At 47.2% G+C, this 13,983-nt stretch overlaps 1 protein-coding gene across 2 annotated transcripts; it reads right to left on the reverse strand.

Annotated features, from left to right (window-relative positions):
- Positions 1-304: 304 nt before the first annotated feature.
- On the reverse strand, positions 305-11,951 carry TDRKH (tudor and KH domain containing). 2 transcript variants are annotated; one of them, XM_040998527.1, is made up of 12 exons: positions 11,812-11,951; positions 11,266-11,372; positions 9,116-9,205; positions 5,324-5,428; positions 4,903-5,224; positions 4,057-4,217; positions 3,404-3,576; positions 2,873-2,937; positions 2,005-2,156; positions 1,726-1,806; positions 1,271-1,364; positions 305-1,129 (listed from the first exon to the last, which is right to left on the reverse strand). In XM_040998527.1, the coding sequence occupies exons 1-12, from the start codon at positions 11,933-11,935 to the stop codon at positions 1,077-1,079; spliced, it is 1,527 nt and encodes a 508-aa protein (XP_040854461.1). In that variant the 5' UTR covers positions 11,936-11,951; the 3' UTR covers positions 305-1,076. The 2 variants fall into 2 exon arrangements, with proteins under 2 accessions (XP_040854461.1, XP_040854460.1); XM_040998526.1 differs by having other exon boundaries at positions 5,324-5,463; positions 9,016-9,205.
- Positions 11,952-13,983: the final 2,032 nt, after the last annotated feature.

The following is a 13,983-nucleotide window of genomic DNA, read 5'->3' on the forward strand; positions in this document are numbered from 1 at the left end:
AGCTCCAAGCTCTCGGTCGGCACAGCTCTGGCCGTTGTAGCCCCTTGGGAGAGTTAATCAGCAGATGGAAGATCTCCCATCTCTTTCTGTATATTTGACTTTCTGATAAAAATGAATAAATCTTTTAAAATAAGATAAATATCAGACTGATAATATGGCCTGCTTCCACCTTCCAACAAATCTTACCTTTGCAAGCACAATCACACTTAGCACGTTTCTCTCTTCAAAGTCAGAAATTCACTCATGTAAATACAAAGCACCCACAACACCACCTTGTAATTAAATCAACACTTGGCTTCAGCTGAGTTTTTTGAAATCTTTATTCAATAAAGAATTCCCCAAATAATGTTAACAGAAGTATATAAAGTTTTCTGGGTGTACAAATATTCACACAGGCACTGTGCTAACAATCGTTGACTATTTCCTGAGTTTCTTCTCTCCTAACTAAACTCTGCAGAGAAATAGCTGACACACTATTTCAAAATCTTTCTCAGCATCAGCAATTGAAGCTGTGAGGTGGTACTTTTACTTCCTGAAGCTTTTTCATAGGATCACGCTGATTGTGGCCTTAACTGACTCAAGCACAGGTTGAGTCCCTCAGGTTTTTGGTTTGCCACTGACCAATCACCTGCTAGGGTGAGTCAGACGGCTGCAGAAGCATTACTTCCACTGACTAAACCTGGCCGTTTCTCAGCCCTGCAGGAATGCACATTACAGCTGGCAGACGGATGGAGCCTAACATGGAAGGGTCTGGAAGCAGTACATCCATCATCACTGAGGGGTGGGTAAGGGGAGGGGATGCTTTGCCTCCCTCTGTAGTCCAAAGGAAGGAGAAAATGCTCCACAGCAAGCCAGAATGCCTGTGAAATTGAGGACAGACCGCCTAGATCTCTCCATCATAGACTCCTTCTCCAGACACCAGACTCTGCCAAAAAGAGACATGGGGCTTGAAAGAGCTTAATGCAAATTGAGGAGAAGTGGTGGTGGTTGATAAGGCAAGGCCCCTGCTTCCAGTGGCTAGAGGACAGCTCCACTCGCAAAGCTGGGAGATGGTTGAGCCAGCTGAAGCCTGGACTTCACAGCAAGTCGTTCTCTTCCAGGTTATCGTCACCAGTCATAGAGGCCGCTTCTGTTGGGCAGAAATAAGATGTTACCCTACTCCAGCAGGCACTGCAGGCAAGGCCCAGGAAAAAAAGTGGTTATCCTGGCACCCAAGGACTGAGCCTTCAGCTTCCGAGAGCAATGATGTGCTAGAGAGATGCTGCCGCACCTGAAATGCTGAGGCAGGAGAGGGTGTGTGCCATCTCACCAGGGCTCTTCCTGGTATCTGTGACCACGCTCCCAGAGACATACGTTTCTGTGGCCTGCTGGGGTAAAAACCAGAAGATGCATTGGTAACTGGGAAAGTAGGTGGTAACCCTGTCTTTTGCTCACGGATTGAGAAAAGCAGCTGATTGGGTGCTGAAAGGGGCCAGGCTGCCTGTTTTGATCAGTTAGTGGAGTAGAACCACGAATTCAGGATAGCTAACCAAGTTCATGACTAGAAGCCCTGTAGCATGCAAACATGTTTAACATTGTTTTTTATTTAAAAGACAGATTTAAAGAGGACAGTCAGAATGGAGCCACTGGGTCACGACCTGGCACCCATGGGATGAGCCAGCTGAGCCATCGCGGAACCTGAGCATGTCGTTTTCAAGACCTGAAATGTCTGTGTTGGTCACTTACCCCATCCCTGTCTTCTTCCCTGTCTTCAGGAAGCTCAACTGCATATCCTTTACAAACTAATTGGTACCCAATATCAACATCCTGAAAAGAAAAAAAATGGAAAAGGGAATGTTCTTTTCATAAGGGAAAATTTGAAGAAACAGAAAAGCTGGGATACTTTAAAGATGTCCCTTAGGTGGGACAATGACCAACATCTTCCATAGTAGTCAAAGATTTCTGGGAAAGATAAGGCAACGATTATAAACTACAGTGAACAGTGCGAATGAATTCCCATCTTACCATGCCGAGGCTAGTATCATAAAGGTAGATCTTCGGCAAAGTGTCCGTGCCAGACTGGACATAGCTAGAAATCTTGGCCACTAGGGGCTTCCATTCAGCACAGTAGGTAAGTCTGTCAAACTCATCCAAAGCTTCTTCCTCCCATTCTCCACCTGGCAACAGATTGAAATAGGGTTGGTTCAGAAGGGTAGGGGCTATGCCCTGGAGGAGCTACCACTTCTATTCTGGAAGTCAACACTGGCTTCTCTGGTGGGAGCTGGAACCCACTTCCTGACAAACTTCTGTCTGCCTTCTAAAGTTGCAATGGGTAGGGAACCAGTGCTGTGGCATAGCAATTTAAGCCTCTACTTGCAGTATCAGCATCTCAGATGGATGCCAGTTTGAGTCCCAGCTACTCCTCTTCTGATCCTGCTCCCTGCTAATGGCCTAGGAAAGCAGCAGAGGATGGCCCAAGTGCTTGGGTCCCTATCACCCATATGGAAGACCTAGAACATGCTCTTGGCTTTGGTCTGCCCACAGCAGACCAGCAGATGGAAGACCTTTTTTCCTTTCTCTGTCATCCTTTAACTCTGCCTTAAAAAAATTATTTTTATTGGAAAGGCAGATAAACAGAGAGGAGGAGAGAGGAAGATCTTCCATCCACTGATTCACCCCAAGCGGTTACAACAGCTGCAGCTGAGCCTATCCAAAGCCAGGAGCTAGGAGCTTTCAGGTCTCCCATGAGGGTGAGGACTTAAGCAACCAGGCTATCACTTCGGGCCTTTTCAAACAAATCAATCTTAAAAGGATGAAGAGACTTCCACATGCTGTATAAAAGTTCAAATTTTACATTTAGTGACAAGGTTAAGAAGCAGTATGATTGACTTACCTGCGGGGCCAATCCCTGCCAAACTACATTCTATCGCTTGGAATGGCAGACTCAGGAAATCACTCCTAAAGTGAAAAGTTAGAAAGTGAAAGTTAGAATCCTAGGGGTGGGGCATGGCATAGCAGTTAAGACACTGCCATTTGGGACCCCCCACATCCTCTATGGGAACCTGAGTCCAAATCCTACATGGGGTCCAGATTGGAGCTTCCTACTCATACGCATGCTGGAAGGCAGGTGTCGGCTCAAGTGTCTGCCACCAATGTGGGAAAACCAGATTCAATCCTAGGCTGCTGGTTTAGGTAGCCTGGTTAAACTCTGCACGTTGTAGACACTCAGGGAATGAAGCAGTCGATAGCTCGGTCTCACCAGTACAAAAGACAAAGTTCATAGGGCCAGAAAGACCTTCTTGTATTTTCAGCTTTCAGACAGAACAACATTATCCAGCATGAGAAGATGCTCATCCAACAGATCATTTTACTCAATGGCCAAAGCAAAGTTAAAAGTCTATTCCACCCTGGCCCCCACACTGACCTGAGAGGCCGGAGTTCCGACAGTGGGAAATCTGCATTATCTCCAAAGTCAACAAAGTAGAGGTCATATTCCCCATTCTCCAAAATGCCATCAATCCGGGCTCGATACCAGGTGCGACATGCATGTAATGGTGCTGCTACGATGTCCCCCAGTTTCACTGTAAACTCCCCGGTCTATAAGGAAGAGAGATCGTTATGAAGCAGAAGATTTATTGAGCCTGGTTTGATCGCCTAGTGGCTAAATCTTTGCCTTGCAACTGCCAGGACCCCATGTAGGTGCTGGATTGTGTCCTGGCTGCTCTACTTCCCATGTCATCCAGCTCTCTGCCTGTGGCCTGGGAAAGCAGTAGAGGACAGCCCAAAGCAGGAGACCCAGAAGCAGCTCCCAGTTCCTGGCTATGGATTGGTTCAGCTCTGGCTGTTATGTCATTTGGGGAGTGAACAGATGAAAGATCTCCCTGTCTCTCTTTCTCTGTAAATCTGCCTTTCCAATAAAAGAAGTCTTTAAAAATATTTATATATATAAAATATTAAAAAAAACCCCAAAATACAAAAAGATTAGCAAAGGAAGAAAACACATGTAGCTGTCCTATAGGAAAATAAGCTAACAATGAAATTTCTTAGCAACACACAGCCTGTCATGATGCAACTTACTGTGTTGTTCTCATAATACTGTGTCATCTCAGTGATAAGCTTATCCAACATCAGCATCCTGGATCCAAGGATTTGGATCCAAAAATGGTTTGGGTGTTCAGAGGCCGAGACGTAGACTTCCAGGTACTCATCCGCATGGAAGCTGAAGTCAGGACTGGGAACTGAATACAGGGAGAAAGAAGCAGCTCCGTTACAATCACCTCTAGTTGTAACGGGACAGGGAGGCTGCACTGGGGACGACAGTGCTGAGTGACTGTTGAAATCATTTTAGAAATGTCTAGAAAGAAAACTGTACAAATCATACAAGATAATGCAGAAAAATGGCTACCAAACCAGTAACAGCAAACATTTTACTTTGTCACTCAAACACCATGTATTTCTATCAGTGATAGATTCTTCATCTACTTCACCCGGGCCTGGTTTCATATCCCATTCTACCACTGAGTGATTATGGGAGCCTGGATAAGTCCCTGTCCCAGCCTGCACTCTGTATATGGATGCCTGGCTGTGTGGCCTGCATTGTGAACCAGTGGCTGAAAGATCTCTCTTGCCCTCTAGTTCTATTGCTCAAATAAGAAAAAAAATTTAATGGATGTATGGAAGACCGGTTTCCAGTGTCTGCCTAGCTCCATTTCAGTTTCCATCATCATCAATTACCACTCTGTATTCAGAGAAATTTGTTAGTATGCCCATTTAGTTGAAACCAAATATTACCATAAAGGCATATTTGAAGATACACTTAGACGTACAGCCATAAACAGAAATATTTGCTTCCTATCTTATGTCACGTGAGCCAGAAATCCTCTCTGTCATATGGTTTGACAAGGGTCCTTCTAGGTTACATACTTTGAAACATGGATGTCTCTGGACTGGTCTGGTCTGCACTGTTCTTTAAGCTGTCATCACTGGGGTTCTCCGAGGAACTCTCTTGTGGCCCCACATCATCAATGTCAACACCTCCTTTGTAGGGAGCAACCTCCAGGGGCGCCAGCTCCCCCATGCTAGAACCAGTGTTTCTCCACAATGCCAAATCGCCCCCTCCTCCAGGCTCTGCCACTTCCTCTCTCTTCACACTGATTGGCTGCTTGCGTGGGACTCTGGTTTCTGCAGAATGGGCAATTCTTTTTCGGAGCTCTTCGTCTTCAGACACTTTCTCTAGTATCAAATGCTGTGGCAAATAAAAGAAAGGATGTCACGCACCAGCTACGGTTGAGTAAAGGATTATTCTCTTTCCCAGGTAGCAGTGCAATCCTACCCATTTCCTTACCTTGGCTGCTGCCACTTCCTTTTGGGTTCCTGAGATTTTTATGAGTCTTGATAGTAGTAACGTCCCCTCTGATTCTTTGTCACAGGTAATCTTAGCTCCAGAGGCCTTACAGATGGAACGAATTGTCTCGCCACCTCTCCCTACAATGAACAATCGACACCTGTCATTTCCTCCCAATCACTATTTGTTTTCTATGTATCAAGTCAGTTATTTCAAACTGAATGAAATAAAGGATTCTGAATGTAAAAGAACAAATTAATGTGAAAATGTCTTCCATTTCACTAAATAAAACCCAACATATCTTGACTAGGATAACTTCTTTATGTAAAATCTACTTACATTCACAAAGGATCTAGCCCAATGAAGCTATGACACAGGTTACATCAGAACCTAAAGGGCAGGCATGCCATGATGCCAGGAGACCAGGCCTGGGGCTGCGCTAGAGCCATGGACGTGGTGTCTGTGGACTGCCCTGGGGAGTGGATTTGGGGATGTGGGAAGGTGGACCGAGAGAAGTAAATCACAGGTGAGGAATGATTTCTGGGGACTTTCACAGACGGGACCACGTAATTACGGGTAAATGAGGTGGTTGACACTGGGTGGTTTGGAGGGCAGGAAGCCGGAGGATGCTTCTGGGTCAGACCAGGACACCCACCCACATGTGTTATACTTGGGCTGGGCTAGCTGGCAATTATTACAGCCCAATGGCACACAACAAAGCTAGGGCTAGGAGACCTGTCTAGAAGAATTAAGATCCAGTGCCACGAGTGAGTGTTGAGGCAAGGGGTGCCCTGTTAGCCTGGGCCATGACACTGACCAGCACACAAAAGAACTGGCAGGTTGTTTGGGGAATTTGTGGACAATACTAGTTGGTTTGTGGAGAACTGGGCCAAGCTAGTCGTGACCATGGAACTCATCAATACTCATGGGAACTGGGATGCCAAGGAGGATGGACTGGCACAGGCTGCAGCATTCACTAGCACTCATAAAAGCTGAGACTGGCGTGGGGGTGGACTACACTTTTGAGGGTCCTAGCACTTGCTAATACACCTGAGAACTGGGTCTGAGGCAGCATGATGGGGGAACTTTATGGACTAGATCAGACAACACTGCTCCATTCATTGGCAGGTATGGGGTGTCAGCATAGCCTGGGGGTTGGCAATTTGAGACTGGGTTGCAGCATCTGCTGGCAAACGCCAACACCAAGGGCTATGAGTTGGCCTGGTAGGGGAATTTTAGGAACTCCCTTGCTGGGTTGTTGCTTCCACTGGTTACTATGAGAGCCAGAACTGGAGTTGGGTCAGGCTGGCATAGGCTGCTGCACCTGAACACTCAAGAGAGCCAGGACAGGTGTGGGCTAGCTGAACTAGGCCATAGCCTCAGTAGGTAAAGTGCTGGGATTGGGTGTTGAGTCATGTTGGGCTGTACCACAGTACCCACTGGCAGGCTTAAGATTTGGGGCTATGTATGAACAGGCATAACAGGGAAACAGTGGGAAATACCCTAGTAGGCTGAGCACAAGAATGAGGACTGGGAAAGGCCAGGCTGGACAAGGTGGTGGCACTTGTTGGCATATGTGAGAGTTGAGCCAAGCCGCAGCACCCAAGGTTGTGCATGAGAGCAGGAAGGGATATCATGTAGCAGAGCCTGGTATGTGCATAAACCAAGGTTAGGCAGTATACTTGGTGGGGCTTATTGCGGGGGGGGGGGGTGGTCACTCCAACTAGGCTGCAGCATCCCCTAGTATGTATGAAGACCAGGCCTGTGGCAGGCTGGGCTGGGCTACATGTGAAATACCGAGATGAAGCAGAACTGACAAAGCTGTATCTATCAGTAAGTTCATTAGCTGGGGATGACAGATTGCAGCTGACCCTGCACAGCTGAAACTCTCCCAGCTGGACTGCAGAGAATAATCTCAGGATGTATGATCTGACTATGGAGTGCATACAGAGACTGGGCCTCAGTTGCTGATACCTGTGCAGTGGACAGCATGGGGGACATGACAGCCAGCAAATCTAGGCCAACAGGGAATGTCAACTGCCTCAGAGGATGGAAAGAACAGTTTGGATCATTCTCCTGGCCAAGCTTTGCAGTGTGTTCCTTTGTCTGTGGACGCACTAGGGTAAACTTTGTCAGCCAGTAGATGTTGGAGAGTTTTTCAACCGTGGAGCAACAAAACCAATAACTTCTTAGAACTATCAAACCCATCGAGTAATATCCTCAGAGCACTCCTTCCCACATCGCAGTCTAAGGCATAATCAAATGACCATTTCCCATCCCTAGGTGCTGATGCAGTGTGATAGCAAGGAGCAGCCCTCTTCCCACACCCCTCGAGGACACAGGAGAAAAAAAGACTGAAACATGTCTCCCATCCAACCTACTCAGACGCCCACATGGGAATGCATCCCTCTCAATCACATAAATTATTATTATTATTTTTTTTTATTATTTTATTATTATTATTATTTTTATTGGAAAGGCGGATATACAGAGAGGAGAGACAGAGAGGAAGATCTTCCATCCGATGATTCACTCCCCAAGTGAGCACAACGGGCCGATACTATGCCAATCCGAAGCCAGGAGCCTCTTCCGGGTCTCCCACACGGGTGCAGGGTCCCAAAGCTTTGGGCCATCCTCGACTGCTTTCCCAGGCCACAGGCAGGGAGCTGGAAGGGAAGCGGGGCTGCCGGGATTAGAACCGGCGTCCATATGGGATCCCGGGCGTGCAAGGCGAGGACCTTTAACCACTTGCGCCGCCGCGCCGGGCCCATAAATTATTTTTTAAATAAATTTTTTAAAAATTTAAGGAAGCCTGGGTACAGGACAGGCATTCTGCCTTTACATGCAGATGCTTCTGCTTTCAGTATCAGCATCTCCTTTAGTTTTCCTTAAAAAATCTATTATGATGTAAGCATTAACCAGAACCCTCAGGGACCTCCTTGCCAAGTTTAGATCACACAACTTGTTGAGCAAATGGTTTCATCACTTGTCGTGAAAAACGTAAAATTCTGGGCCTGGTGTAGTCTGGAGTCCTCACTTTGTATATGCTGGAATCCCATGTGGCACTGGTTCATATCCCAGCTGCTCCACTTCCCTTCCAGCTCCTTGCCTTGTGGCCCAGGAAGGCAGTCGAGGATGGCTCAAGGCCTTGGGAACCGGCACCCACCTGGGAGCCCTGGAGAAAGCTCCTGGCTGCTGGCTTCGGATTGGCTTAGCTCTGGCCATTGTGGCCACTAGGGCAGTGAACTAGTGGATGGAGGATCTTTCTGTCTCTCCTCTCTGTAAATCCTAAAAAAATATAATTCTGGTCTTGGTGTCAGGACTATGGTATAGTGGATTAAGCCATCTCTTGCAGAGTCAGTATCCCATATGGGCCCAGGCCCGGTGCCTGGCTGCTCCACTTCTGATCCACCTGCCTGCAGCAGAGGATGGAGCAAATGCTTGGCCCCTTGCACTCAGATGGAGCTCTTCACTTTGGTCCTGCCAGCCCTAGCTGTTGCGGGCATTTAGACACTGAATCAGCAGGTGGAAACTCTGTGCCTCTCCAAGTCTGCCTTTCAATCATACACGTGTGCACACATGCATTGGGCAATATTCCTAGAAAAGACGGAGAGAGAGGCCCGGAAAATCCTCGGGGAAGTGTGAAAGAAAGATAAAGAATAAAAGTAACTGAGGTAGCTGTCCAGTAGTACCTATGATCCTGCCCACGGATCTCTGGGGAACAGAGAGCTGCTCACACACTGGCGTGTTCTCTGTCAGGATCTGATGGATTGCCGCTTTAGCCTTGCACACTTGAACAGGGAAACCACTGATGAGCAGCACGCGTTCATCACCCACATCTTCTGTGTCCACATCAATCCGAGCACCTGTCTGCTTCCGCAGCTACAGAGAAAATGATACATGATAACACACTTGGCTGAGTTCCCGCTGGGGCTTCAAATGCCTTTTCCTCCAAACATAATCTGAATGAGCCAAAGTCCCCTTTACAAAAATATTAAGACAAATTTAGAGAGTAAGTGCTAGCACAATCAGCCAGCGCCAAATGCAGCAGTGCCTTCCTCATGGCTCACATGGAAGGTAGGAACCCAATTACTTCTGTCAACACCGCTGTGTCCCAGTGTCTGCACTGACATGAAGCTGGAAAATCAAGCCAGGTACAATACGGGATCCAGGTGTCTTGTATGCTGGACTCAATACCTTAGCCATTATTGGCATTTCAAGAACAAATGAAAACCCAGAGAAATATTCATGGCCAACTGACGGCAATGCGAGCTCATCAATTTCACAGTCAAACCTAAAGAATTATCCAATCAAAAATTTATTTCAGGGGCCTGGCGCGATAGCGTAGTGGTTAAAGACCTCGCCTTGAATGCACCAGGATCCCATATGGGTGCTGGTTTGTATCCTGGCAGCCCCACTTCCCATCCAGCTCCCTGCCTGTGGCCTGGGAAAGCAGTTAAGGATGGCCCAAAGTCTTGGGGCCCTGCAGCCACATGGGAGACCTGGAAGAAGCTCCTGGCTTCAAATTGGCTCAGCTCCAGCCACTGTGGCTGCTTGGAAAGTGAACCATTGCACAGAAGATCTTCCTCTGTCTCTCTTCCTCTCTGTATATCTGACTTTTCAATAAAATAAATAAATCTTTTAAAAAAATAATTTCAAAGGGCAGATATTGTGATGTCTTTGGTTAAGCCACTGCCCACAATGCTGTCATCCCACAGAGGTGCTAGTTTGAGTCCTGGTTGATCCACCTTTTTAAAGATTTATTTATTTTTACCGGAAAGGCAGATTTACAGGAGGAAAGAAAGATCTTCCATCCGCTGGTTCATCCGCCAAGTGGCCACAACAGCTGGAGCTAAGCTGATGTGAAGCCAGGAGCTTCTTCTGGGTCTCCCATGGGAGCAGGATCCCAAGGCTTTGGGCTGTTCTCTACTGCTTTCCCAGGCCACAAGCAGGGAGCTGGATGGGAAGTGGGGCAGCTGGAATATGAACCGGCGCCCAGATGGGATCCTGGCGCATGCAAGGTAAGGTCTTTAGCCTCTAAGCTACAGTGCTGGGTCCAGCTTGCTCCGCTGTGAATTCAGCTCCCTGGTAACACACCTGGGAAAACAGATCAAGGCACAAGTGCTTGAGCCCTTGAACCCACATGCGAGATCATAAACTGTCCAGTCATTTTGGGAATTAACCAGTGAATGTGAAGACCTGTTGGTCTCCAATTCTGCTTTCCAAATTACTTCAAGTGATGGGTGTTTTGGATCAGCTGGAATGCTGCTATGGCTCAATTGTCTAATTTTTCCTTCAAGTCCCAGTAACCCATTTGGCATCAGTCCTCATCCAACTCCTTGACTGTGGCCTTGGAAAACACTTGAGGATGGCTCAAGTTGTTGGGACCCTGCAGCTACTTTTCAGATGCTGCTTCTGGTCCCTAGCTTGATTAGCTCAGCTCACCACTGCAGTCATATGGGGAGTAAGCCAGTAGATGGAACATCTTTCTCTCCTCTCTATAAATCAGCTTCTCCACTTCTGACCCAGGCTCCTGCTCTTACATCTTATGCTTAAAAGCTTCTTTTGTCCATGTAAGAAACTTGCACAGGGCCCGGTATGGTAGCCTATTGTTTGAAGTCCTCACCTTGCAACTGCTGGGATCCCATATGGGTGCCAGTTCATGTCCCGGCTGCTTTGCTTCCCATCCATCTCACTGCTTGCACTCTGGGAAAAGCAGTAGAGGATGGCCTACACTTGGGACCATACACCTGCCATTTAGGGAGCGCACTAGTGGATGAAGGTCTTTCTCTGCCTCTCTGAAACCTGATCTGCCTTTCCAATAAAAACAAATCTTAAAAAAAAAAAAAAAAAAAGATGCAGGTGTGCTTTACTATTTGGAGCCAAAGGAAGGAAACTAAAAGTGAACTGAACTCTGGAAAGCTCATTGCCTGATGCCTTACCTGTTTAATGTTGGCTCCTTGCCGCCCAATGATGAGCTTCACAGCCTCCTGTGGAACCCGCATCTCTATCTCGATGTCATCCTCCCCAACAAATGTCAGTCGCTCTTCTGCACAAATTATAGTGCGTCAGATGGGATGCAAATACGCCCAACGTGACCAAAAGCCCACCACCAATCAGCTGTCAGACACATGAGAGATGCTGACTCTGCGTTTGGAGCCAAGCACTGCCTAGTCATCACTTCAAGGAACGCAGGTCAGCAGTTGCCAAGGCATACCCCAGGTGCAGAACTCCTGACATTCTTAGAAATGATTTCTCTGGACCTTAATCTGGCCCAGCCTGAGAGAGAAACTGCCTTACCCCAAGGACTAATTTAGAAATTAGTAGTACATTAAAAACAAACAAACAAAAAACTCCACATTCCAGTGAATTGCTGAAGGAAGTCATTAAAAAGTCCATTATGTATTTCAACCAACACCCAGCGACAACTCAGCAAAGCTGGCCCCCAGCCTGGACGCCCTCACAGATGAAGCCAGGGGTTCACATACCTCGGCTCTCTCTGTACCTGCGGTAGAGGATATAGGCAATGGTGGCACTGGCTGGGATCCCAAGACCCAGTGCTATTTTTTGAATTGTGGACAGGTTTGTCCAAGAAGTCCGTCCAGTATACATTTTCTGCTTTGGTGGATTAGATCCTGAACAAGGAAAAGACCTTCATTAACACCCATACGGCTAGTTCAAGGATATGACTCTTCAGACCACAAGATTAATTCACTGATCAGTTGAGACAAAGGAATGGTTAAAATTAATCAAATATTTAAAATTCTATCTTTGGATTTCACATTGTAGAGTTTTATAGCAAACTACTAAAACTTTACTATAAAGAGAGGAGAAAATCTTTTTTTTTTTTTTCCCCCATCTGCTGGTTTATTCCTGGAATGGCAACAAAGCTGGGCTGCAAGCAGATACGAACTGGCGCCCATATGTGCTGCCAGCACCACAGGCAGCAGCTCAATCTCCTATGCCACCACAGGTTAAGCTTCTAATCTATCTTCTTGCTAATACACCTGGGAAAGCAGCTGAGGGCCCAAGAACTTGAGCCCCTGCACCCACATGGAAGTGCTAGAAGCAGCTCTGGCTGTTGTGGCCACTTGGAGGACAATGAACCAGCAGATGGAAGATCTTTCTGTCTCTCCTCTGCCTTTCCAAAATAAATAAATATTTAAGAGGAAAAAAAAAATAAAGACTGGCTACCTTTCTTGGAAGTACTCTTTTGCCATCTTTACTCAGTTCTCTAGATTACTATCACAGATGACAACAAGCACTGAAGTCCCATCTCGCCTCTCTTTGCAGCAGCAGCAGCAGCGAGACTGCCCTCCCTCCAGGCACTCTTGGCTTCTGTGCTTTCTCCTAGAGCTTGTCTATGCCCTCCATTCACTGCTAAAGCTGCTTAGTTCTATTTGGGCAATCTCACCCACACTTGTAGCTTCAATTCCTACCTACATGCTAGGGACTCAAGCCCGCGACCCTGACCAATTCAGAATCTTCTCAGAGCTCATCCAGACCATAACAATGTCCTTCCCTGGCCTCACATTCATTTGTTCTTTCATTTTTTTTTTAAAGATTTATTTTTATTATTTATTTATTGGAAAGGCGGATATACAGAGAGGAGAGACAGAGAGGAAGATCTTCCATCCGATGATTCACTCCCCAAGTGAGTGCAACGGCCGATACTATGCCGATCCGAAGCCAGGAGCCTCTTTCAGGTCTCCTGCGCGGGTGCAGGGTCCCAAAGCTTTGGGCTGTCCTTGACTGCTTTCCCGGGCCACAGGCAGGGAGCTGGAAGGGAAGCGGGGCTGCCGGGATTAGAACCGGCGCCCATATGGGATCCCGGGCGTGCAAGGCGAAGACCTTTAACCACTTGCGCCACCGCGCCGGGCCCTGTTCTTTCATTTTTTAAAAAGATTTATTTATTTATTGGAAAGTCAGATATACAGAGAGGAGGAGAGACATAGAGGAAGATCTTCGGTCCGATGATTCACTCCCCAAGTGAGCGCAACGGCCGGTGCTATGCCGATCCAAAGCCAGGATCCAGGAACCTCTTCTGGGTATCCCACACAGGTGTACCAAAGCTTTGGGTCATCCTCGACTGCTTTCCCAGGCCACAAACAGGGAGCTGGATGGGAAGTGGAGCTGCTGGGATTAGAACCGGTGCCCATATCGGATTCTGGCACGTTCAAGGTGAGGACTTTAGCCACTATGCCACACCATCAGGTCCTCTTTCATTTTTTTTTTTTTTAAAGGCTGAGTTAGTTAGAGAGAGGGAGAGATCTGCCATCTGTTAGTTCACCTCCCTGCAAGGTGGCAGGGCTGGGCCATTCTCAAGCCAAGGGCTTCTTTGAGTCTTCCATGGGGATGACAGCACCCCAAGCACTAGTGGAATGGTTTGTTGCTTTCCCCAGGCCATCAAAGAGCTGGATCCAAAGCAGAGAAGCCAGTAGTGGAACTGTGACACTCATGCTGGAGGTGATTACAGCAGGACATGTGAGACACTTGGAAGAAGTTCAAGACTTCAGCCTGGGCCAGCCTCATTAGGGAGTGAAGGAACCAGTGGATGGAATATTTGTTTCTCCCTTCTGTCTTAAAGAAATGTCTTTAGGACGCCAATTAACAGAAAGCAGTTATCAGAAGCAGAGGAGCTAGGATTCAAACATGGCAGG

Source organism: Ochotona curzoniae, unplaced genomic scaffold (genome assembly GCF_017591425.1).
Source record: "Ochotona curzoniae isolate NIBS_2020 unplaced genomic scaffold, NIBS_Ocur_1.0 scaffold_1037, whole genome shotgun sequence".
NCBI lineage: Eukaryota > Metazoa > Chordata > Mammalia > Lagomorpha > Ochotonidae > Ochotona > Ochotona curzoniae.

Bases quoted from the DNA above. Each gene is read 5' to 3' on its own strand.
- TDRKH (XM_040998526.1), bottom strand. From the start codon at position 11,935: ATGTATACTGGACGGACTTCTTGGACAAACCTGTCCACAATTCAAAAA. The intron at 4,218-4,902 runs GTATGTAACCTA...CCCTGTATTCAG, and splicing joins AGAGACATCCATGTTTCAAA to TTCCCAGTCCTGACTTCAGC. The intron at 1,365-1,725 runs GTAAGTGACCAA...TTACCCCAGCAG, and splicing joins GGGAAGAAGACAGGGATGGG to GCCACAGAAACGTATGTCTC.